A 27,591-nucleotide genomic window follows, 5' to 3' on the forward strand; every position below is an offset into this window, starting at 1 on the left:
CCTCACCCCAAGCAGCCTGCCAGGTCTAATATTTTTCCTCACCCACCCATTGCACTCCACCTCTTACCTTCTGTCGGCTCTTGCTGAATACGGACGGTTTTCTGATTGTGGTTTGGTAGATGTGCGGCCATTAAGATGCACAATTTGCGCCGAGTTCTCTATATGCTTCAGGCCTCGCCAATTTTCCTCCCTCCTGCCTTTTTTTCAACGCCTGCATAGGGCATTACTGACCTTCGTTTGGCCGGGTGCAGGACCGGGGGGGGTGAGCTTACCCAATTTTCAATCATACTACAGGGCAGTCCACCTAAATAGGATCTTAGACTGGTATGTTGACCGTTACAGCAAGATTTGGGTGTCTCTCGACAGAGACACCTGCCGGTTTCCCTTGGAGGGGTTCACCTCATCTCACCTGCCACCTACAGTGTGCAAGATCTCATCCACCATTCGAATTGGCCATGTGATGTTACGTAACTACGCGTTATCACCCACGCCGTCTGGTGCGGAAAACGTTCGGTTCTCCCGCCTTGTATCGGCCAACAAGTACAGTCTACTTGATTTCCGGGCAGGCTCCGATTGGCTCGCGGGCTGAGCCTGACAATCCCTAGCTGACCCCCTTCTTGATCCCTGGAGCACTTTGCAACTGAGACACTTTCTTTGGGCCATCCCGCACCCCCAGGCACTAGATAGACCCCTTACAGTATACAAAGGCATGTGCAGAGGCAGGCTACCCCCTCAACATGCCATCTCTACCATATATAAATTGCTAATTGCTCCCTCCACGGATGCATATCCATTGTTCTTACAGAGCTGGGAAAAAGAACTGGGGCTCACCTTGATGGAACAACAGGCTCGCACCATTGTCACTATGTCTTATAAGTTGTCCGTTGCCAGCAAAGTCCAGGAGATGGGATACAAGATATTGGCTCTGTGGAACAGGGTCCCCTGGCTCCTGCATAAAATGAGACCCGCTATTCCTGACCGGTGCTGGAGATGCGGTTCAGACTAAGGTACATTGTTGCACATCTTTTGGTCCTGCCCGAAGTTGAAACCCTTGACGGATCTCAGAAACAATCCGGCGGCATATTTCTTACACACGTCCGCAACTTCGCTCTCAATCTACTGGCACTCACACGTCACTTATTGGATGCGGCCAGAGCATGTATCCCCTTGATATGGAAACAAACATGTCCCCCTACCATTTCGCTATGGCTTTCTAAGGTACGTGAAGTATATGCCCTGGAAAACTTGACGGCTACCCTCAGAGACACAGAAGTTACATTTTTGTCTACATGGGGACCTTGGATTTATTTTCAGCACTCTGATCACTACACTGACCTCCTGTCCGGTTGACTGTATGAGTCCATTCGTGCCTTTTCCTACCTGGCAGGGATGGACCTTCCTTACTAGGGGTGCCAGGGGCGACTCAGGTATCTCACTGTTCTCATTCCTCTTTCTTGAGCTTATAGTCCATATCTTTTTTTCTCCTAGCTCTTCCTTTTCCTTGTGCTCCTCTATGTCTACCCTGACTTACATTAGTAATGATGTTTGGTTATTCATCCATGTGCTATGAATAAGTAGCCAGGTTCTCCTGATTTATTTTCTTATCTTTTTCTTTTTTATGTTTGGATACATTTCTTACATGTGACGTTGGTAGACGGTGCTCAATATCTACTAGTTGGGTCATTAATAATACTGTAAAAGGTAGATGGATATGCGTCTGTATATTGTCTTATGCAGCTCTGGATGTTATGGGTTTCCCTCTTGCATGAGGTCTCAGATCTTTTCCGGTCCGATCAAAATAGTGCTTGCAGCATTTTGTGTGGACCGGAGCGCAGGCATAATGTGCCTTGCGATCCTGTGCTGCCGATCACATTGCGGCCAGAGGGCGTGGCTACAGTGCCATTCACTTCAATGGACCGCCATGCCCCCTCCTGCCCCACTACATAGTGAGCCGGCCTCAATGCGATGCAGTGCGTTCTGGCCAGAATCGGGCCGTAACGCACTACATCTGGTGTGAACGAGGCCTTAATGCATACTGTTAGACAGTGCAATTTGTTTTGTTGCAGGCTGGCAGGTAAGTGTGCTGGGAAACTTCTGTGTTTTGTATTGCTGTAAGCCCTTTCATGTGCACCTTGGTACAAAGGCCAGTAATAAATTGTGTGGTTGCCATGTATCTTTAGCTTGGCTGTTTTTGGTGTGGAGACGCACTGGGGGCCCCAGCGTGCATTTTGGATTGCTGGGCCTCCAGTGCATCCCTGTGCCTTTATGGAGGAGGGGGCTCCCTCCAGGCATACCTGCAATCAATTTATCTACTGCTTAAATATGCTCCAACATGGAGACTCGCAAAACTTAGTTAGTACCACTCTTCACGGAGGAGCCTTGATGGGGCAGTGTGGCTTCCACATATTTTACAAAAGTTGTGCAACTAAAACCTCTGTTTTTAACACATACTATTAGACAGGGCAGGGGGGTCCCAAGGCCCCTTGTGTCACCAAGAGCGGATACCGGGTGACACCCCGCCGTGACGTCACGTGCATGCGTGGCCATCTTAATTGATACCTGTCGGCGGCCATATTGGTGATGGACATTGACGGAGAGAGGAGGGGATGTTCACCCAGCGGGATAAGGTATGCTCCCGGGTCCCCTCCTCTCTCCTGAAACTGTCAGGCTCTCGGTCCATGACCGAGTGCCCGACTTTTCAGAGGGGGTGACACCAAAATGACTGTCAGTCATTTTGGTGTCACCCCTTCAATGGTTCCAAGAACGTCACCAGCACACCAATAATAAAGTTAATTAGTCCATTTAAGGACAATCGCCATCGAAGTGCAAGCGCTTTTGGGGCCGTACTGGGTCCCCTTCATCAGGCTTAGGAATGAGAACCGTTGTCATTCCTAAGCCTTATTGGTGTGCTAGGGACGTTCTTGGATGTATTGTATAGATAGTGTACGGTCCCGCCCGTGGTCACTACAAGCATCCGCCTGGATTTCACATGATTTTTTAACTGGTAAGGAGTGCAGCAAGTTTCACCTGTATTTCACCTCTCTAATGGTGTCACCCGAGTACGGGCCGCACCCCCCTTGTGACGCCACTGAGACAAGGCAATTTGTTTTCTTGCAGAGTTCAAAATTAGGTGACCTGGATCTGTGCAGTGGATGCCACACCCCTAAAGGGCAATTGTTTAGAAAAAAAAAAGAGGAGGAAAGCTGGGGTTTTGTAGGCATCTAAATGACAACTTCCAGACCAATACATTTATAAAAATATACTATTTATTCGTATCAAATTAATAAAATTATTAAATTGATTATGTAAAAAATGACAACATGATTATATACCTCCCTGAAAAGCTCACTCCATTTCTGTTCTGTCCTTCATACATATATGAATAACATAATTGATAAAATTACAAGGCATGATGGTAGAAAGCCATGATTAGACATAATTAACATGATTTGATAGTCTGACTTAACAGAAACATGATTGTTGGTAATCTGACATGATACAGCGTTATCGAAGGTTTAACAGCGGACGAGCCTAGTTTTCTCTCAACGTTTTGCGCTATGGGGCGCTTCTTCAGGAGAGGGAGGTTGTCATTGTAATGGATCAGTGTGTGTGCATCTCTGCAGACCTGTCCAGACACAGCACCTGGGACCCAGGCCATACCCCCCTGATGGCGGTGTTCTATCAAAGGTTGTGACTACATTAGAATGTATGACCGGTGACGTGGTCACACGTTTTAACGTAATCCCGCCCAGTTTTTTGGCGGTGGAATGTGTGACCGCCAATAGGTGAAGCATTCCAGCACTTTCCCAGCTGCTCCGACTGCGATCTCACATTTCACCGCACTCACAAACTAGGATAGAAGTGACATTTCAGGACCGATCAGCTGTTTCAGGGCAGACTGGTTCTCCTGGACATGCGATTTGCAATGCCGATCTGCCCTGGAACAGCGGAGAAAGCGTTGGAATGCTTCACCTATTCCACCGCTGAAAAACTGGGTGAGGTTACGTCACTGGTCACACATTCTAACGTAGTCTCAAACTTTGATAGTACAGAGGCCTATCTGTGATCATTTAATCAGATAAATAGATTATAACAGGGAACATTACAGTGTAATATTCCCCATTATAATCCACTTGTGTGTAATTACATGAAAAAGTAGTACAGCGGCCGGGAGGGGAGTCTCAGGACCCACCCTCTCACTGAGAAGCCCATCGGCAGTGCGGGGCCCTGGTGTTCGAACACCGGGACCGTGCACTGCCCCATATTGCAGGACCAGACCCCACTGAGGCTGTGGGGGTACCCAGGACTGAACCCCACTGGGCCCCCCCACAGCCTCAGGCCCCGGCACCACCGGCAGTAGTTTCACCACTGGATTATAGCAATAAATGGTAACTTCTCCTTAATAAAAAGGAAAAAAAAAATCTTAAAAAATAATATAGCATACAGTATATATTTGTTGCACAATCCATTTGTGTAATTTACAGTTATTAGAAATTACCTTTCCATTTAAAACTGTAACCACTGTAATGTTTGGATTTATTTCTTACATGTGACGTAAATCTGTCAAAAAAAATCATTGCACTAGGATGAACTGGAGGCGTTCTGTACACAGTTGATATACGGAACACCCCTAGAAATGTCACTTCCTGCTTTTGTGTTTGGCTGACTGATATTCCCAGAAGTCTGCACTAAGATACAAATAGTAAATAAAAGTAATTCACCGGCACACACTTGAAGGGTTTTTAAAGTATTGATATGTTTATTCAATACCCAATGTCACATACCGTCATACGGTACTAACGTTTCGCACGGCCATGAAACGTTGGCTGTATGACGCATGTGACAATTTAATAAAAAGTGCTTTACTTCTTGCACATATCATCGAGTGCTGGTGACTTCTATTATGGACAGTATCTGACACGGTGCCCTCCGTGTTGTCACTTCAAGCACCAACCTTCCATTAAGGTCTGTATGCTGTATGGAGTGCAGGTGGGTTTATGTTATCGATTGCATCTCCGGTTATTTCCAAACACTTTGGATCCCCACTGCTCTCTCCCGCCTGTATGGGCAGAGGCAGCAGGGATCCGAGGAGAAGTAAAGCACTGATGCCGGTGTTGGGGGGGGGAGGGCAGAGAAGGGAGAGCTCTCACTCCAGGATGGCCGATGAGGAGCGAGAGAGCCGCCGGCTGTCATATCCTGGCTGAGTGGCTCTCTCCTCACCGCTCGGCCATCCTAAAGTGACAGCTCCCTCCTCCGCTCTAACCCCCCGTCAGCTTCAACACTTCATTTCTCCTCGGATCCCACTGCCTTTGCGAATACAGGCGGAGGGAGAGCAGCAGGGACCCAGAGGAGAAGCTGCAGGCTGTACTGCCCCACTTCTTCCTGCCGCACCGAGACCTGGCTGTGCCCCCGTACCTGCGCCCGAGGCACTCGCCTCAGTCTCCTCACCCTAGCTATGGCCCTGCAGACCCTCTTATTCTGGAATCAGTCTGGAATGGACATGGTGCAACAAACAGCTTTTTTTCTTCAGAACAGCAACAGGTAGGGAACTGCAACAAAGTTTGTTAAAATTTATACAAATCACCCAGAGAGGATTGATTTTTTTCTCAACAAAAGTGGAATTACTATTTAAGGCATAATATAAGCATACCTTTGGCACCTTTCCTGCAGTTTTCACAATTTTCTAAATGTTTGTTATCTTTCAGATTGCTTGAATCGTGTATTCACCTGGCTGGGATTTGATGTAGAGATTTACAATGAACAAACAGCAGAACAGATCCTTGCCATCATGAATGACTTCCAGATGAAGGACCACACTGACCGAGACTGCTTTGTTTGCTGCATCTTGACTCATGGGCAATCTCAAGCCATTTTAGGCACTGACAGTAAAGTTGTGAATATACAGGACATATTGTCTAATTTCTTCTCCAAAAGCTGTAAAACCTTGGCTGGAAAACCAAAGTTATTTTTCATACAAGCGTGCCAAGGCAAAAATTCACAAACTTCACATTCAATTGAAGAAGATGCTGTTTCAACCACTAAAACCACTGAAACGATCCCGAATGAGGCAGATGTCTTGATTGGAATGTCTACTGTTAATGGCTTCTCTTCATACCGTCATGTTGAAATGGGGACATGGTACATCCAAGCTCTGTGTTCAAATCTGATCAAAATGGTTCCAAAGTAAGTATCTTTATTCTAAATAACAATGAACATGAGATCACAGCTGACCACACACAACTTCATAATCATCTTTATGGGTCATTTAACAATATATTATTTCTACCATAGACATACAAACTTTAGTGCTGTGCTTTGAGACAGACTTGCTTATTGTTTGATTTAATAATGATCTCAGACATGACATTAGATAACAAACTAGGTAAAGATGACATGATCTCTGGCTACGAGGTACATATGGATATTTGATGCCATGCAAGAAAGTTCATCCGTTTATCCTTTGTGGCAGACTAAGTATATCCCCTCTGCCTCCAGTACAGACCTCCCTCTGCCCAGTAAAGACGTCTCCCCTGCCCCAGCACAGACCAAACACCCACTGAAGTCCACTCACCAGACCTTAGATACAGAAGCAGGGCACAGTGAGGGGAAATCCTTCCCTCGGCTTTGTCATGTGACATCAGAGGTGAAAAGGAGCTTAGGGGAGCCTTGCCTGACTTTGTACAGCCGCTGTGTCTGAGGTCTGAGTGAGTGGCTGCAGTGCTATCACATACCTGAGGCAGAGACCGGAAGATGAGGAGGCTACTTTTGCGGCTCGTGTCCTGCAACCCCTGGGGTTAGAACAGAAGGCTGCACTACAGTGAGGAGCACGAGTGTCACGGATGGAAGCAGAGACCATGCAGTAGACGTCTGGTAGCGAAGTCAGCAGGCCAAAGGTCAAAACCGGGCGGGAAGCGTGGGAAAAGATTCAGGAGACAGGAATCGTGGTCCAGAAAGCCAAGGGTCAGAGCAAGCCGGGCAGCAAGGTACCAAATCAGAAGGCAAGAGCAAAGTCCAGGAAACAAGCCAAGGCCATGGGCAGGCAGCAGGGCAGCCTTCAGAAATTTTGGGGCCCCTTACACAGCTTTAGGCCGGGCCCCCCCCGCACCGCCCTGTCTCCCCCGCACAATTTGTCTTGGACAAATTTCGTTAGCGGTAGTCAGTACGAATGTTCATTTCCGTTTCATGTTCGTATCATTGGTTGCATTGCAGCAAAATGACGTAAAATTGTTTTTTTTTAAATTGTCACTTTGCTGCAATGAAAATTCGTCCACAAACGAAAATGCGTACAGACTACCGCTAACAAATTTCGTCTGGAAAACTATTTTTTCCAAAACGAATCGCACATGTCTACTGGACGCAGGGCTTAGGGTTAGTTCACACCATAAGCAGTGCGCTCTGGTCCGATTCTGGCCAGAACGCACTGCCTGCATTGCGACCGACTACGGTGAATGGCACCGTAGCCACGCTCTGCGGCTGTAATGCGATCACCAGCACGGGAACATAAGGCACATGGTAGCTGCAGTGCTTTCGGGCGCGGTGCGATGAAAATGCTGCACTATTTTGATCGCACCGCACCCGAACGCACTGCAGGCACAAAGTGCCTTGCGATCCCCTGCGGGCATCCCCTGATGCCATTCATGAGACTGTCTATAGTGGGCTCTGAAGGGGTTTCAGGTGGGCTGGTCAGGGCTGCATCCACCTCCCTCCCAGCTCCTCTTACCTGCACACAACCCAAGTACAGCCCTTAGTGAAGGACACCAGGTACATTTCAAACTAAAACCATTAAAAAAAACAGACAAAAACTGGAGCAGCTGTGCACGGCAACCAATCAGCTTCTCTCTTCAGTTTGTTCAGTTAAGATTTGAAAATGAATGAGTGAAGCTGATTGGTTGCCAGGCACAGCTGCTCCAGATTTTGTCTGCTCCAGTTTTGATAAATCTCCTTCTCTGTCTAGTCACTAGCCTAGTTCCACAAGTACAAGTAAGTAGGGCTGCAGCTAATGATTATTTTGAAATCGATTAGTTAGCCGACTATTAAGTTCGATTAATCGGATAAAAATTGTTTTTAAAAAAGGGGCTCCAGTGATGGAATACTAATTTGTATTGAGACTGTAGTCCATCACGGGAATGAGTTTGGAGCAGTGGCTACTTTACAACACACACAGGAACCATGGGGAACAAAAGTAGCCACCCTCCAGAAGGAAGGACAGTGCCAGCACCAATTCAGAGATGATTTAGGGATCTACAGCCGAGTGGTATGTCTTACCTGCAAGCAACGTTACTTTCTTCCACGAGATCTTCGTTCACCCACGCTGCAGTCTTCCTGCAACGACGTTATCGTTTTGGCGGCGGAAAGCGACGGGAGAGAGCTCAGAGCGGTGTCAGGTGAGGAGGCGGTGCGGTGTAAGGCATGAAGCGTGCGGCGTGTGTGGAGCCGGGAACAGGGTAAAGGGACCGTACCGGACCGTACCACGTGTGGGGGGGGCCCAGACCAAGTTTGCTGTATGCCGAAGCCGGAACGGATCCCGACAATTATGTCTGGATCCACCCAGCTGCGTGAGTGACAGCTGGCTCTGCCTCTGTACCCGCCCCCTCCCCCGTCCATTCTGCCAGTCAGCACTAGAGGATCGGACAGGGGAGGGGGGAATCCAGTCCCTCCCCTGTCACGGCCCTCTGCCGCCACAGGATTGAGAAGTGAGTGAGCGCCGGTATGTGTTCCCTCACTTCCCGATCTACTGAGCCGACCTGTGACAGTCTCATTGTCACAGGTCGGCTCAGATTATGAGGCTGAGTGAAAATCACTCACCTCATAATTCTCCTTTTAAGTGAACTAGGAAAAACAATGTTGTGTTCAGCACAGGGTGGTGATTTTTTATTAAAGGAAAAACACAATCCCAATGAAATATAACATATGGCTTCCAGTTATGCCATTTGATGGTATCAAGAAATAAGCTGCTGACCTAAACTAGCCCATCACTGCTACTAAAGAAGGATTGAATTCTGTAAATCATCATGCAGCCAAAATATCAAAAACATAGAATTAACATCCTTCCCTGTACCTGTCTGACAAATGTATCCTGACCACTATGGCTGGTGTATGGTCTCTATTAGTGCATACTGGGGTCAGTAAACAGAGCCTTGTCTATTCTTTATTATGTATCAATATTACAATTTTTGTCTCCTATGAATGACAATAGTCTCTGAACCATTTATTTACAGGGGTGAAGATATTTTGTCCATTCTAACAAAAGTCAACAAAGAAGTCAGTGAGAAGGAGCATTTGAAGAGCGGAACCGTATTGAAGCAAATGCCTCAGCCAGCTTACACTCTTCGAATGAAGCTAGTTTTTCCTATACCAAGCTCTGGCATTAAATTGTAGTGCTGGAGAAAAATGATATGCTGCAAGGAGGTTGGTGGGGAAGGTAGATATTGCCCTTGTTTCTTTGCACTTGATGGTTCTAGGGTATTTTGGAAGGGTTTCAAACTCCAACTCCGAGACTGATGAAGTCCCACCTCACCATATTAGTTGAGCTATACTCCCATGCCATTGAAGGGTCAGTCTAGTGTATGCTGGAATATAGAAAGTTAAGCCACCTGATAGTTTCCTCTACAGCAGTGATGGCGAACCTTGGCACTCCAGCTGTTTTGGAACTACAAGTCCCATGAGGCATTACAAGGCTCTGACAGCCACAGACATAACTCCCAGAGGCAGATGCATGTTGGGATATGTAGTTTTGGCACAGCTGGAGTGCCAAGGTTCGCCACCACTGCTCTACAGTATCCTCTACAGCAGTGGTTGTAAACCTGTGTAACCTCAGGACCCGCATTTGTCCTTGGCCATTCAGTCGCGACCCAAGTCGCACTGCAATGGCATGCACGAGAATTGGAGTGGATATTCAGCCTGGGGTCCAGTGTGGGCTGCTGTGCTGTGATGGAGCTCCTTCCATATGTGCATTGCTTGTACAGCTCCCTTGCATGCCCTGTAGAGGTGCCGAGAGCCAGAATGTGACGTCACTCCGGTCCAGGCACCTCTATAAGACACGTGAGGGAGCTGTAAGCAATGCACATATGGATGGAGCTCCCTCGCGGCCATACCCCTCAGCCCACCTCAAGCTGAAACTTGGCACCGGACAGCATATTTTGAATAGCTGCTTGGTGTGAGAACTGACAGTGCTGCGCTAGGGGGGAGGCTGAGGAGCCTCTCACCTAGAAAAGTGGAAGGCATGCGGCGACCCACTGAACACTGGGTCGCGACCCACTTTTGGGTCACGACCCACCAGTTGAGAACCAAGGCTCTACAGTATCCTATTGAGATCCCTGAGCTTGAGTTCTCAGGTCTGCACACCTGCTATAGCCATTAAAAGGGGTTCTAACACCCCTGCTAGGTTTTTTATTTATTTAGAGAATGCTTAAACACAAGCCGTGTAGCAATAATCAAAACTCCTAGACGGACAAGAATAAAGTCAGAAATTATGGCAGGGAGATATCTGTTAGAATATCCAAGAAATATTTACTGTAAGAAGCTATGGGGTTGACTCAACCTATCTTATGTACCTTAACTTATCCTTAACCACTTGCTGACCGCGGTGTTTATACCCCCTTCCTGGCCATTTTTCAATATTCAGCGCTGCGGTACTTTGACTGACGTTTATTCCGTCATGCAACGCTGTACTGAAATGAATTTTATACCATTTTATGGGGGCACATAGAGCTTTCTTTTGGTGGTATTTAATCACTACTGGAGTTTTTATTTTTTACTATATAATGAAAAAAGAACCAAAAATTGTGGGGGGAAAAAAACAAAAAACAGTTTTCCTCCGTAATGTTATAAAACATTTATTATTACCCAATTTTTTGGTAAAATATAAAAGACGGGGTCACATCAGGTAAATAGACACCAAACATGTGAAGCTTTAAAATTGCGCTTGCCCGCAAAATCGCAAAAAGCTACCATATCCAAAATTGGCCATAGGCCAAAAGCTTTTACTGCTCATCAGTTTAGTGTTATCAGTGATTAATGGCCCTAGAATGATCACTTTTGGGTGTACTAGTCCTTGAAAGTGGCCCCTATTTATACATTAAGTGCATGTATATTCAGCAACGTATGAATGTACTATTTGCAGGTATTTAGTACCTGTCATAGAGATTACAGTACTCAGGGCAATGTCTTCATTTTGAAGGCTTGTGCTATCTTTGTTCAGTCATCATCCAGGTTCAGAATATACTTTCTGGAATAAGCTGCTGACCAATAGATGGCACAGTTATGTAAATCCCTGCACTTGAGAAGTCTTTATGTATTTGCTGAGTACTCTTGTCACACACAGATCAGCCTCCTGCTGTTGCCTGCTGCTGCCTCCCACCTCCCAGCAACAAAGTTATGAGTGTCCAATGAAGTAGACTCAGCTACTTTTTTCTCATGCCTGCAGCTGACTAATTATGTTTTTCTCCAAGATTTCTCCTCTAAAGCTGGCCATACACCTTGCGATTGTTTACATTTCTTTCGTGCCCCCATCAAACCGTCGTTCGATTTCTGCTCAACTACTCCATCATGAACAGACTAATGTCGATTTCGATTATAGTTCGTTAGCAATACTAACTGACCAAATTTTGACGATCGACAGAACAGATTTACATTTGCGCATGTTCGGTGTTCATGTTGTGATTTGTTCGTACGAAGAGTCCACTAATCCATCGATTTTCGTACGATTCGAAAAAACTTTTTCCAGCCTTATTGATGGAGGAAATTTGGCCAAGAGTACAGTAAAAAAAAATTGTTGGGTTCCCATCAATTGATTGAGTATCATTCAAAAGACCATTCGTGGACGACTTCCGAACGATAATCGCAAGGATTAGGGGCACCTTTAGACACACACTAAGAGACTCTAGACACAGTTCTAAACTTGAGCTCAAGAACTTCTTTTGCATATTAATAGGTAAAGATTTTTAAAAAATTAAAAGAGAACTATGAGGTAAGTGGTTTTCCCCATAGTTCTCTTTAGGGTCACGGGAGGACATATACTAGCGTTCTCCCGTGACTCAAAGCTCAGTATATCGCGAGCTACAGCCTGCAGTATACTGAGACCGCTGCAGCTGGGACGGCTCCCGACATTACTGTCGAGATCCACCCAGCTGCGTGAGTGACAGTTGGCTCTGCCCGTCTAGAGACAGGCAGCTGTACCCTCTTCCTCCCCATCCGTTCCTCCAGTCAGCGCTGGAGGATCGGAGAGGGTGGGGGGGAATTTTTGCGGGGAGCGGTGAGTGATAGTCACCGCTCACTGCAGGGAGATGATCGAGAAATGAGCGACCGATGGTATGCGTTTGCTCACTTCCCGATCTATTGAGCCGACGTGTGACAGTTTCATTGTCACACGTCAGCTCGAACTGTAAATCACTCACCTCATAGTTCTACTTTAACAAAGGCCTTTTTTTTGTTTTTTGCACACATGATATAATTCACATTTTAGGCCTGAAAATTATTGCAAACACCCAAAACATTATATATTTTCTGAAAGCCAACATCCTGTAGAATAAAATTGTGGCAGTTGCAAATTTTTGTGTTGCACATTATTGGCGCAACTTTTTATCAAACCCAAAAATGTTGTGAAAAATCACTTAAGTTAATTTTAGTGCCCCAAAACACAATAAAATACCAATTTTCTCGTGGGAAATATAAAAGATGAGGTTACGATAAGTAAATAGATACCCAATATGCCCAGGTTAGAAGCCCCCTGTGTGATACCATATTGGTGGGTGGTGACAGGTACTCTTTAAGATGATACTGGGGGTCCAAAAGACCCCTATTGTCAACTTTCCACTTCAAATAAGCTATTGAAGTGCAGATTGCGCTTCAATAGCTTATTGCTCAGCTTCAGGTGCGAAGCAATGACAGCTCAAGGACCGGCAGTGACGCAATTTGCGTTGCTCACGATCCCATAAACCGGGGAGGAGAAAGGCAAATGTATATTCTCTGCTCTCCTCCCCAGCTTCCCCGACATGCCAGTCCCAGGCCCAAAGGAGGGGCAGCGGAGCCCGGGAAACACGGCGGGGGCGGGGTAGGGGGGTGGTGGTAATATAATACTTCCAAAATAAACTATAGAATTCAGCATTGGAAGAACCAAGTTCTGTGTCTATTTTCCCTACCATTGCCCTTGATCTTTGTATGCAATTTAAAATACAAGAGTTATAACAAAAGACAAACCTCAGCTGCAGCACAGACCAACGTTACACTGCCCATCAAACCCCTGGGCCAGGCAGTATTTACTGTTCATAGGTGTGCCTACAAACTCTGTAAAGAAGAATGGGGAGTCAGTCAGTGTAAAGGGTCTGCATTACATTTAAGGTCTGTATTTGAATATAATAGATAGTAGGGAAGTGGGAGAACCTGTACAAGGTTTTTGTATAAAAAAAGCATACTTACCTGTTTTCAGTTCAGTAAGATATCACTCACAAAGGCACTGAGATGATTGTCAAAGCATTTTGATCTGGAACCCCACTGTCCATACAATCCTATAGAGGGTTTGTACTTGATACTCCAGCAGGGTACAAACACATCATAGGACTGAATGGAGAGTGTACTGCACATGCGTGGGTCCCGACTCAAAAAACTTTGACAAGCAGCTTGATGGCTTTGTAGGTGTGATTTTACTGGATCCAGCACAATGTCAAGTGCAAGTCTTATTGTCCAGGTTAAGAACTTTTATTAAAGAATTTCTGGAGGCCATTCAATTAATGGTACCGAATACCAGCACATAAGAGAATGTTGTGCATCTGCAGAATGACCTTATTATATGTAACCTAGAATTAAGTGTTAAAACAATTATGAGAAGATGATATTTGCACATAAAGAAGACACCTTTTAAAACATGGGCAGCATTAGAAAATTAAAAACTTGATCTGCACATGACACTTTCAGAAACTTTATAACCTGAACTTAATCTATGCAAGAACTGTTTAATTACCAACAGTAGCTTGGGTGAAAAGGCCAGATTTTGATGGAATGGTGCTTACTGTGGCCATAAATTTATATAAATAAAATACATTGTGTGTCATATTCTAATGGTTAGGCCAAATTTCAGGAGGAGGTGCATACACACCAGCACCCGTAAAGGGAAAACACCACCCACCAAACCTCTTCCATTTACTGGTTGCAAATATTCATATTTATTTGACTTTTTAAATATGATTTGAGCATCTTTGAGTAGCAAAGACAAGTTATCTTTAGACACTATACAAACAGAAGAAAAGCGAGCCGCACACGGCAGATTCCAGCAGAATCAGGTGTGTGGCCAGCTTTTCTTCTGTTTGTATAGGCTCATATTGTATGGGCTAATATTGGAGTGAGAACGTGCTACAAGTGGCAAGCTCCTCAATCCTTTCCTGAGCCATGGAGGAGCGGTGCTTCTTTTTTTACCCAGAGATAGGTTTTAAAAACAATTCTTATGTCACTGTGGGGCCTCCTTGGATCCTAGACTCAGATTTAACTGCTGCCTGAGAGAAAGTCTCTCTACCCCATGGTACTACACCCCTTCCTTCTGTTTTTCACATATCAAAGGCTAGAACTTCAGAAGGCATTAGACACTTTAGTATTTAAAAGAGAACTATGGCCTAACATTTTTTGGCCGTAGTTCTCTTGAGGGTCACAGGAGGACATATACTAATGTCCTCCAGTGACCCAAAACTCAGTATATAACCAGCTACTGCTCGCTATATACTGAAAGAGCAGAACCGCGCCACAGCCGGGATGGATACAGAAAATACTGTCAAGATCCACCTCACTGGCTGATTGACAGCTGGCTCTGCCTATCTAGAGCCAGCTGTGCCTGCCCCCTCCCCTGTCCGTTCCTCCAGTCAGCACTGGAGAAACAGAGAGGGGAGGGGCGGAATCCCTGCGGGGAGCGGTGACTGACAGTCACCACTCTCTGCAGGCAGAAGATCGGGAAGTCAGAGATTGGTGGTATGTTTTCGCTCACTTTCACTCACCCCATAATTCCCCTTCAAAGTTGAACTCCAGACAAACAGTTAAATACACATATTATATACATATACAGGGGCTGTTTTACCTGCCAAAGGATTTGTATTTGTCCACCCAGTTCTGAGATTTACACAGCCCTGCCAAACAGCACAACATTGTCTGGCAGAAGCAGAATACCTGTTTTTTTTTTGTCTCTGCAGAAGTAAAGTAATGCTTAGAGGCATTGTCCCTTTTCCAGCCTCCTGATTAGGTAATAAAAGGAGCAGTAGGAGACTAATTAGCTTCTTTCTGTCACACTGCTCTCTCCTCCTATCAGCTTGGTTTTTGCAGGGACATGAGCACTGCAGCAATATTGACCGGCTTCCCGTGCTGCTTCTCCCTCTCCAAGGACTGTAAAGACTGTTACCAAGTTACATACATGTACTTACACTGCCTGCATCCTAAAACATACATCTAATAATGTATTAATAAATTCAGAGCTGCATTAATTTGCCTTTTTTATCTGTTTGGAGTTCAGCTTTAAGGCTTAAGTTTTAACCTCTTATATTTTGCCCTTCCTGGTTCTTCCCTCCCCATCTCACTAACATGCTAATGACATTTTAATTCATTCAGGCAGATCCATGGCTGGAGTTAGGGGACAGCAGGATGTTGTACATAGCTGCCTGAAAACATCACAACACTCTGCCTCAGTATTTTTCTCAAGAGCCCACAGTGAGCAATATTAAGTCTGCACATCATCACTGTTGCTATCTTAGGATTGTTTTATTCTGGGTCAGGTTCACTGTATTGTTGCACTAGAAATATATATGTGAACAGATATTTCCCAGTGTGCATTGTGATGTAACACAAAGAGAAAATTAAAAGGTGAATTTTTGACTTTGCATTTTTATTCCTCAAAGATATGTAAAATGACATTTATGTGATATCCCTTTGTAGTCATATCAGTGGTAAAAATGAAAGCCCTGTGTGTCTTTTAAAAAATACATATATAGTTTGAGTGGTGTAATGTGTCTTCTGACAAACGGTGGTTGCAACTGGAGCAGGCCGCTTCACCACTACCGCTGCCGGGGTTGCTGTGGACGACGCAGCCTTTGCTCAGGGAAATATTACACCACCCACTCACAGGCACCACAATCCGGGTCCTCAAAAAAATGACCACACTGATCCCAGACGATGCTTCTCCCTCTCTTCTAACTCCGGTCGTGGGGGACCCGGCCTTCTTTCCTGGCTTAGAGGACAGCTCATTCTCGCGATTGGTGCTGTCCAACCGATTCCGGATCGGCCATTTCAGACCCCTCCGGGAAAACACTAGCTTGGAATCGTTGAGTACCTTGGTAAACCCCCCTCTGCTGAGATGGCAGGCCCTCCAGCTACGTAGCTTCCTTACTAAATTGGGCAATCTCCCCTCTATACGGACGGACGTGACCATGTTTGAAGAGGTCTGCCAGGCCGGGGAGTATGTTGACCATGGGTTGTCTAGAGCCTATGCCCTCCTGACACAGGTAGATGAACATCCGGAACCTAGCTTTATAGCGAAATGGGAAAGGGATCTAGCACTAACCTTCACACAGGAACAAAAGGACTACATGCTCCACTTTGCACACAAAGCCTCCATAGCTAGCTCTATCCAAGAAACAGGGTACAAAGTCCTCACCAGATGGTACTATGTCCCCAGCACGTTACACAAGATGTTCCCACAGACTTCGCAGTCGTGCTGGAGATGGGGGCGGGAGGACGGCTCTATCCTACACATCTTCTGGTCGTGTTCCTGTCTCGGGGGGTTTTGGGATGCAGTCCTCAGGATTACCAAGCAACTTACGGGGGTCTCTCTTGTGGGGAACCCGGCTGCTGTTTTGCTTCACCTGTCCACCCTGTCACGGGCCCGCTACCGCAAATCTTTACTGAGACACTTAACGCGGCCAAGGCCTGTATTCCCCTGTGCTGGAAAAGTGTTACTCCGCCATCAGTGGGGCTATGGCTCCGCAAGGTAGACGAAATCCGGGTGATGGAGGAACTAACTGCAACGCTACACCACACTGACCGGGCATTCCGGAAGACGTGGTTTTATTTATTTAGAATTCCTCTATTCTGCAGAATATGGTACGTTGATGGTGGAGTAACTCCTGTACCACATTTGGGAAACATGTACTCCAGCACCCCAGGGACATGATTAGCCTTGGTGAGCTGCATGTCATATCTGAGGAGCGCTGGGACACGATCACAATACCTGCACGGGTCTCTGCTGGACCCCTTTCTTGATCCCTACGCACTCTGCGTCTTCACTTTACCTCATACTCTCTACTTCCTCCCCCCCTCCCTTTCGGACCTTCTACCCTCTTCCTCTCCCCCTAGTCTTTACCTACCAACCAGTACTAGCACAGCCGACGGATGTCTGGCGGGTGGCCACTATGGGCGTACGGCTCAGTGGGTCTAACCTGGGCCGTGCACCGATAGGCCACAACCTACATCTGCCTATACCACCCCCGGGGCCTTTGATAGTTTGATAGTCGTGTTGTGCTGTGAGCAATGTGTTGTACACCTGACTGTACCGATATGTATACGGCATTTCCTCCTATGCTACCTTCTGTTCTTTGTTTTTACTGCTTATATTATGAAAATTAAAAATAAAGAATTAAAAAAAAATACATATATAAAACATAAGTATGGACAACAAAAGCAAAATGCTACACAATGTGAAACCAACACATCTCTGAAACAAACAAAACAATTACTCAGTGTTATGGAAATTCACTTGGTTCAACGCACAAATCCATGTCGCATTAAGCTGCGCCAAACGCAAAGAATTTCACCCGTTGTACTACGCTCCTTTATGCAAGGACTGGAAGTATCTCCTTCCTATAGAGTCATGTAGAGTCAGGAGACAGATGTTGCTTGTTCGTTAATCCCATGCTAAGAGACCTGAGCGCAGGTATGTTTATTGTTTATACCTGCCCAACAGGAAGTGATGTCAGACAGGAAGGGGTGTCTCAAACAGCGAGACAGGAAGTGATGGAAAACCAACAGATGATTTCAACAACCAGCAAACCAGGAAGTGGGACAGACAGGAAGTGAACAGGAGTCAGCTAACAAATCACATGTAGTAACAATCAATGACCACCGGAGTGACTTTATCCAGCGTTGCTCAGTGAGCAATGCCACATAACGTTACTAGGATTCTCATGCGCGCTCATTCACAGGGACAACGTCATTATCTCAAGTGTGTTGATCAGGCACCCCAGAGAGAACAAACGCACGTTCCTTTCATATACTGCGTTCAAGACAAATGTATCCACGCAAGCCAATAAATCCATGCATTGCACGGGGGGCCCCAGCCGGCGTCCATACATTCGCCAAGAAGACACTGCTCCGCTGCGCATAAGAAATCTCCTCCAATAGATTAACCACCCAGTGTCTATTTACACCGAGACACTGAGAGACTAATGACAAAACATTACAATACACTAAAAACACATCCTAATAAAATTTCCACAACATCAGTGGGAATTAAGGGAACTTATTGGGGTTTGACGCATAATAGAGAATATTTTGTCATGCATTTTTGTTTTAACATTTTATATAGTATTTTTCTTTTTTGACTTAGAGAAATAGGCAGATCTTTAACTTTGTACATGTTTCTATGTCTGTCTCATCTACTTTTATAAAATAGACTGTTTACAGAGCTCAATAGCCCTAGCTGAAATTTACACACCACGAAGCTGGGCAGAGCAGTGACTCCTCCCACTTCCTCCCTGATGTTTCAGTCGGAGAAAGAACCTGAAGGCAACATGCTGTGCTCTTACTTTATAAAAAAACATAACCTGTCAGTTTTGTCATGGGTACACCCTGTATTGAAGGTTTATTTGTAAACACATATTTTGTATAAATATACTTCTTATATCAATAGGTAAACAAAAACTTGCACAGAGCTAATTATACCACTCCTTTTTATACTCACATGACAGTCTAAACGGGTTTCATCTAATATAGTTAGGGCCGGATTTCCCACAAGGCCAACTGAGGCCCAGCCTTGGGGCAGCAGTGAGTAGAGGGGCAGCAGGGGTGTGGAATTCCTGTCTCCCGATGCCCAGGACATGCAGTCTCGGGCGCCGGGCTGGTAATTGTTTTCTACGTTTAGCCCCCCTTTGGGCAAGCAAGACTGAATGTAGAGCGCGGAAGATACCGCTTGTTTTGTACAAGTGATCTCTGCGATGTCCCCGAGATCACTTGTATGCAGCCTGCATACAGGGGGACGCATTGAGGAACCTGGCCTTGGAGCAGCATAGAGAGTAAATCTGGCCCTGAATGTAGTTAAGGTATATGTACAGCCCAAACTTTTTTTTACTTTTTGGATAGAGTAGTGAAGAGTTAAAACTCCTGCTGGTGTTATTTTTGCCGTCTGTGCAAATGGGGAAATTTCCCTTCACTTCCTGCCCCAGAGACCCAATAGGAAGTAAGAGGCAATATCCTAAAGTGAGGGGAATTCCCCTCCTAGACAGCTGTCCCTGAAACAAGTGTCCCATTGGAATATATCCCCTCACCTCTGCTCTGGTGAAAATTATAAAATGTTGATTTCCTCTTGCTTTCTTTCTCAATTACAATGGTCACCAGCACAAATAGAGTTGTGAATCTCCCTAATTGGGGCATAGACCCCAATCAATACTCTGTCAAGTGGCGATTATGGACCATGTCCCCATTGGGGACATAGACCTCTACCCACTCTATCCAAAAGTGAAAAAAACGTTTTGCCTAGAGATACACTTTAAATTAGGGATGTCCCGATGCCACTTTTTCAGGCCCAAGTACAAAAACGTACGAGTACGAGTACTTGTCAAAATGCCCTGTATCGGGCCCGATTCCGATGCTAGCATCGGTATCGGGACATCCCTACTTTAAATGGTATAAACTGCTGCAAGACTGCAGGAACTTTTAAACCGTTGCTAACAGCTACCAGTTCCTTGGATAAAGTTTTATTGATTTTCAGAAAAACTCGTACCAGCAACAGATTTTGTTTTTTGTTTTTTTTACACATGGACTGAAATCATTACCTTTCATTTATCATTTCATAGAATTTTTTATGGTTTTTATATGCTCAGGTTTCTTCCATTAGTGGTGATACTATCTACTCATGAGTCTTTGCAGCTTGTGTAACAACTCTGACAGCTGTTATTTGCTAAATGTATCCTCTTCTGTCAAGAAATGTCAAGTATTAAATGTAATAAAGACACAGTATGGTTTCATTTAAAGAGTGTCCTGTGTCTGAACTGCTATGACAAAAGCCCACGTGACTGCTAATTCCTGAAAGTTTCCTGATAGAAGAGGATACTTCAGCATTCCAAGTCAGTATATCTATCATAGGTACACAAACTACATTGGTGCTCTAATCATATGATGTACATAGCCCTTCAGTACTAAGCTAAGCAAAGGGAATATGCATTTAATGAGATTATACACCCTTCAGATGACAAATAGACAAAGCTCGCTTGAAACATTTTAAAGTGTATCTAAACCCAAAATTTTAAATTTAATATATTGTAGCTTGCAAGCTCTTTGATGTGGTGGCTGCATTCATTTTAATTTTTCCATCAAAAAAAAAAAATTAAATAGAGAAAATACCTTTCCAAAAATTCTGTGTCCTAAATGTGGACATGCCCAAAAAACCTAGGGATATGGGAGATTGAGTCTCTCTGGAAATAGAACTGAAATCTGTGTTTGATCTCTACCTTTGTACAGACATGTGGGGCTTTATTAAGTTCTTTCCTAAGTCTAAAAATGACTATGAAAATTAACCTAAAGTGCAACTTGACTGTTCCTTTGTTCCTTACGTCTGACCCGTAGTAGCTTCATATTATTCTGCATTGCTGTAATATGTAATATTGTAGTTCTCTATAGCTGATGCTGTTCTGCATTGCTGTATAATGGTATTGCTTGGAATTGTAGTTCTCTATAGCTGTTGGTAGTCATTATTGCTGGGATTTATAGTCCTCTATAGCTGATGGTATTCTGCATTGTTGTGTAATGTATTGCTTGGAATTGTAGTTCTCTATAGCCAATGCCATTCTGCAATGCTGTACAGTGTATTTCTGAGATTTATAGTCCTCTATAGCTGGTGGTATTATTCTGCAATGCTGTACAATGTATTGCTGAGATTTGTAGTCCTCTATAGCTGGTGGTATCATACGGCAATGCCATAACGTATTGTCCTATGCGATCTGCACGATCGCATCCTAAAGGTAGCTCCTCCCCCGGCCCCCGACCGCATAGCATGACATGTCATGGGCTTCCCTGGAGGACTTGAGGCTGTGCAGATGGGTGCCTTACTCACGTCCAGGACATCCAGAAAGAGGCAGACTGGCACGAGGCGAGGACTGACTGAGGCAGGTAGGTGAGAAAATAAAAAAGGAGAAATATAAAGGAGATATACAATTTGTATATCTCCCTGAAAAGCTCACTCCATTTCTGTTCTGTCCTTCATATATATGTGAATAACATGATTGATAGAATTACAATGCATGATAGTAGAAAGCCATGATTAGACATAATTAACATGATTAGATAATCAGACTTAACAGAGACATGATTGTTTGTAATTTGACATGATACAGCGTTTTTGAAGGTTTAACAGAGGAGGAGCCTAGTTTTCTCTCAACGTTTTGCGCTTAGGGGCGCTGTAATGGATGTGGTATATATTCTTCAGGAGAGGGAGGTTGTTCAGGTTAATTATGTCTAATCATGGCTTTCTACTATCATGCATTGTAATTCTATCAATCATGTTATTCACATATATTGAAGGACAGAACAGAAATGGAGTGAGATTTTCAGGGAGATATACAATCATGTTGTCATTTAAAAAAAAAAAAAAAATTCTTGGTGGGGGGCCCGAGGGGCCCAAGAAAATGTTTGCCCAGGGTCCGATCAATATTAAAGACGGCCTGTCTAGCAGTTTATGTGGTTTTTGTTTGAGAAACACTTTTCATTCAAATGATATTCGGAACTCATCAAGTCTCTGATGATATTATCAAAAATCTACGAGTGACTGGTCGGATTTACTCAAATTGACTTTATTTGTTTAAAATTGTTGAAAGCACGTATTATCTTAAAGTAGTATTAAAGGCTGGTAATTTTTTACCTTAATGCATGGGATTGTAGGTGACATATGTTTATATTAACTTAATTCTAAATAAATAAATCACTCAACACTCTTTTATTTAAAATGGCATTAATTGGCAGCAGCATTTTTATTGGATTAATATTAAATCAAACTCTAATAACCGATCTTAATAATCAACCAATAACTCTTCAACTTCCACCATATTGCCCAGTTTTCAAAACTCGAGCAATATATCAATCAAGGGAATAGTCCCCCTCTCCTGAGGTGACAAACCACATAAAAATACCACGACTGGGGAGGGGGGGAGGGAAGCTTCAAAAACGGGATTATAACTGGATGCTTCAATCCTATCGGCACCTCCTTATATAGGGCATAAATTCCAACTGCCATATATTCTGGTGGCGATGTTTCCCGCCAAAATAACGGGTTTTCCCGCTGAAAAAATCCACCGTTGAAATCTCTTAAAGGGGTAGTGCACTGAAATATAAAAACACGGGAAAAACACCAAAAAAAAAAATGCATCTAACCTAAAGTCCCCACATTCCCATGAAAATGGGCATCTAATGGATGCCATTTATACATTCTTTGTATTAAGGTAAAAAACGATCAGTACCTTTTTGTGTTCCCCGTCCCCTTCACACTTACCTCTCAGCGCTATCACCGCCGCCGGTCCCCGAAGTGATCCTCCCATTCCCCGAACTTCATGGTTGCGGGGAAGGATAATGAGGGTTGAGGAGCCATAGGCTCTTTCTGCCGTCAATCACCCTTTAGTGAGGAGAGGAGGGGCGTGGCCTGCTGCAGGGCTGTGTGTGTCTATGGACACACACAGCCACTGCGGTAATATGCACGGGTGCCTTCATAGCAGCTGCTTAGCTGATGGCGGCACCCGTGCAGGGGGCGGGAGGGAGAGCATGCACTAGAAAACGAGGAATAGAAGCTTTTTTGAAGAAAAAGAACAGAAGGTTTATAAGAAGGTGGTCCTCCTAGATGGAAAAAAAAATATGACGCTTTAATATCACTTTAAGTGCTATACCAGCGCCTGCTGATGTGCCCAGTCCTCCTCTTCTAGTCTGACTGCTGACCTCCTCTGACTGGTCTAAATTTGTGAACGAGGTCCAAAACAAAAGTAAGGAGCATATCCATTGTACGTAATGATGTTACTGACCCCGTCTAACACGTTTCATCACCCAGACTTCCTCAAAATCAGTGTCAGTGGTAACGCTCAGGCAACTTATACACACAAAGCCTCTGCTATCCCCATCACCTTTTAAACAGCACACCATTTATTAACCCTTGTGAATCCAATATTGGGGAACTGTTTATAAATAACAGATGATGGATTTGTCCCTCAGCTCACCTGAAAAACTCCAGAGCAAATTGTTTGGATGTCTCAATAAGACTAAGTCTAGTACCTTTTTTATCAGATTTTTATATAATGAATAAACAACAGCACAGCCTATTCCTCTACAACAATCAGAAAATATACACAATTAGAATGCGACTCGGGCTATGAAATGCTCCAGTCACATTCCTGCCCCTTCTTTCTGCTTGCTCATTCACAAAATGCCCTGTATTTTTTTCAAAGAATACAAAACATGCTGTGATTGTAAGAGGAGAGATGATGTCACATCCCTGCCCCGTTCTCTCCTCCTCTAATCACAGAACGCCTTGCATTCTTTGAAAACAAAAATACAAGGCATTTTGTGAATGGGCAAGTACCGTGTTTCCCCGAAAGTAAGACATCCCCCGAAAATAAGACCTAGCGCTATCTTCTGGGATGTCTGTAATATAAGACCTACCCCGAAAATAAGACCTAGTTCGGTGGTAGGTCTTATATTACAGACATCCCTGAAGATAGCGCTAGATCTTACCTTCGGGGTAGCTGCACATGTAATTCAATTTCACATGTGAAGACCGGCCGCAGCTCCCTCCCGCCCCCTTGCCCGTCCACCTACCCGCACGCTGTTGCTCTCTGGATGACATCAGAGCGGAGAGGCAGCTCCCTCCCGCCCCCGTACCAGACACGCCCCTCCGGCCGCACGCATGCCCGCCCCCTCGTCTGTTTCTCCTTGTGGTTGGGAGATGGTTCAAAGCGGAGAGGCAGCTCCCTCCCGCCCCCCTGCCAGACACGCCCCTCCGGCCGCACGCATGCCCGCCCCCTCGTCTGTTAGTGTCTTTTTTCGTGAAAAAAAAAAAATAAGACACTGTCTTATTTTCGGGGAAACACGGTAGTGAGGAGGGATGGGCATACAAAGAGCACTTAACTGCTGGAGTCACATTCCTCACTCCCTGCAGTGGCCAAAAGACCGGTGTTATATCCAAGGGAGGTCATGCTGCAAGGTAAGAGTTTTATACTTTGCAGCAACCCTCCACACATAACATGCAGCTTTTTAATGATAATTTACACACCCAGTGCGTGCGTTTGGCTTTAAAAGCATTTTGACTTTAACACAGAACTATGGGGTTAAGGCTTTTCCCCATAGTTCTCCTTAGGGTAACACAAACTAGCGTCCTCCCGTCACCCTAAGCTCAGTATACCGCGAGCTACTGCTCGCGGTATACTGAGATGCCGCAGCTGTAGCGGATCCCGACAATTATGTCTGGATCCGCCCAGCTGCGTGAATAATAGCTATCTAGAGGCAGAGCCAGCTGTACTCGCCCCGTCCATTCCGCCTGTCAGCGCTGGAGGATAGGAGCGGGGAGGGGGGAATCCAGCCCCTCCCCTGTCACAGCAGAAAGCTGTGACAGGATCGAGAGGTGAGTGAACGCCGTATGTGTTCGCTCACCTCCCGATCTACTGAGCCGACCTGTGACAGTCTCATTGTCACAGGTCGGCTAGAACTATGAGGTGAGTGAAGAGTACTCACCTCATAGTTCTCCTTTAATATCACATTAATTCTCAGCTTTATATTCTATCATGGGCAATTTCGTTTAATGATATGTGTTTAAAAAAGCCTTTATTTCATTTTTTTGTGAATAAATTTGCATGCTTTGTGCTTGGATTACTATTTTGGTGTCAAGAAAAGCATTATAAATGTGGAGAAAAACGAGTACTTTTTATCTATATTAACCCTGACTTTACAGCTATCGCTGTGTTGAACTGGATTGTTCTCTTTTCTGCCTATATGATCAAAAGAAAGTGTTGTTTGTCCCAATAAGAACAACATACTTCTAACCTCTAAATCTCAAGTGATACCAAAATGATTGCTGAATAGGTCCATAGCTGGAATGTAATAATTACTGCAGCTTAACTGGTTACTATTGACATTTCACAACAGAACACACAGAGAACTGTCTGAAAGTTTACAATCAAATAAATAGCAGCAACAATTTGCAAAGCGCTTTACATTGCATATTCAAATCAGTCCCTCCCACATGAGTACGTACAAGGGCCAATTTGGACAGGAGCCAATTAGCCTTCCAGCATGTCTTTGGAGTTAGTTGCATCAGGATGTTCTCAGTCAATTGTAGCCCCTGTATAGTTATATATATATATATGTGCTACTATAGAGATGGGGATTTCTGACTACAAACAGTTAATTGCCTCTGTGTGTGAAGAGAGGCGGAGACTTATGGAGATTGTAGTGCAGAACAGATATGCATACATTGCTGAAAGGACTTTGAGAACTGCATCTCCCAGGAGGCTGTGCAAGAGGAAGAGAGGGGGACTATGAGCTGTAACTGCGGAGCGTGGGCAGTCTAGGACCGGGATCTTATGGGTGCAGACCTATGGCACATAGTGTGAGTAAAGACTGCCTGTAACAGAGCTGTGTGGTCACCTATGCCAGACAGGGACACACAGGCTCTGTACCGCAGTGCTTGAAAGACTATTGTTCGTTTGCTGAAATAAAGAAACGGTGATCGAGCGCCTGAATTGAGGCCTAGTAACGGGGCAGCTGCGGGGATACCGCGGCCTGGACGTACAGCCGGTCCAGCTGCAGGAGGGATCTATCCAGCCCAGCTGAGTGAGCGGAATCAAACGGAGCCAGTGGAGATCGTTGCCAGAGACCCTAGATGACCCTAGAACAGCGGTGATGTTTTGCAAGAAACCCTAGACGAGCGGTGATGTGTGGCCAGAGACCATAGATGACCTCCCTTTCTTCCTAAGTGTCATTCTGACGAAAAAGAGGGACTTTCATCTGCTGCTGACAGACGTCATCTTTTCCCAAGATAACCCTGGAGTGGTGAGAGGCCTCTGGGCCAATGTACTTTTACACATCTGCTACACAGTATGGGCCCCAACGTTGGCTAGCCTAGGACCTTACTACTGGCCAGTAGTTTAGAGGGGGTGTGATACTTCCAAGGGGAGATATTATTGTTGATTTTATCTATCCCAAGATTTATCTCTGAGACAGTCTGGCATCACAGGTTTCCGTGTAGGCAATAGCCACGGTTACTGAATGTCAGAGTGCCTGTGCCTGTCATTAATTGTGCTGCATGTGATTGGTAAGCCACTAAGTGCATTATTTTATATTACGCAGTCATTAAATCCATTACAAAACTCTTAAGGGTGTGTTGGTGTGCTGTGTGGATCCACCTTTGGGCGGTACATTGGTGCAAGGGGACAGAAAGACCCGTTACAACCAGCGGCTCCTGCGGGGGTAGGGCTACACAATAAAAAAGGATAACTGTAAAAATGGAATGTATAACAGTAAACTGTATTAGCATATCAAGCACTACTCTTAACAAAAATATAAAACAATGGATTAAGTGGAAGCCATTTGCATGCGTTGGTGTGCATTTTTGCTGCCTTTGCCACGTGTCAGCCCATTAATTTCAATGGGCTGTCTCATGCACGACAAACATGGCAACGATGCTCATGCAGCATTTTCAGCTGTGAGCTTCCTGTGTTTTTTGATCATGCGTTCGTGCATGTTTTACGGACGTACACGCGGGCAAAAATGCATGGTTTACTGACTGCATTTCGGGTGCCAATAACACGTAACGGCACCACAAGTGCGTTGCAGATTTTTAATGCATTGAATGAACGCGTTACATGAATGTGGTCCAAATTGCAAGTGTGTATGCAACGTGAAAGTGTGAACAGGGACTAAACACCACCCTGGGTCTATAAATTATCATTTAAAAGCTGTACTGTGTGTTATGTGTGGTGGGCATCTACAAAGTATATAAATGTTGCTGCAGGAGGTGCGTTGTGGTGCCATTCATTTCAATGGATCCCAAATGCACCTCCCGTCCGCAGTGTGATTGCCCGCACTGGAACGCGCAGTACTGCAATGCCCTGCGTTCCAGTGCAATGCGATTTCAAATAATGTGCATACCGTTTTATTCTGAAGTAAACTTTGTCTGTAACGCTGCATTTGTGTATTTTAATTTAAATATATGACAGTGTTAATTTTTATTTAATTTTATCTGATTAATCGAAGTTAATAATTGGCTAACTAATCGATTATGAAAAGAATCGTTAGCTGCACCCTTAGTTTAGCACGTTTTTGCACGCATGGATCCGTGTGTAAAAAGGCTCAGGTGTGAACTAGTCCTGAAGCTGTATA

General features: G+C 44.8%; 1 protein-coding gene across 1 annotated transcript in view; it reads left to right on the plus strand.

Annotated features, from left to right (window-relative positions):
• Positions 1-9,466, plus strand: part of LOC108795087 (caspase-8-like) — a 29,125-nt gene extending 19,659 nt beyond the window's left edge. The window contains exons 5-6 of the mRNA XM_018566273.1: positions 5,706-6,183; positions 9,219-9,466. Of these exons, the coding sequence (XP_018421775.1) occupies positions 5,706-6,183; positions 9,219-9,378 (638 nt within the window). The 3' untranslated portion in view covers positions 9,379-9,466. The remainder of the gene's footprint in view (positions 1-5,705; positions 6,184-9,218) is intronic.
• Positions 9,467-27,591: the final 18,125 nt, after the last annotated feature.

This window comes from Nanorana parkeri, unplaced genomic scaffold, assembly GCF_000935625.1.
Source record: "Nanorana parkeri isolate BGI_ZX_2015 unplaced genomic scaffold, ASM93562v1 scaffold930, whole genome shotgun sequence".
NCBI lineage: Eukaryota > Metazoa > Chordata > Amphibia > Anura > Dicroglossidae > Nanorana > Nanorana parkeri.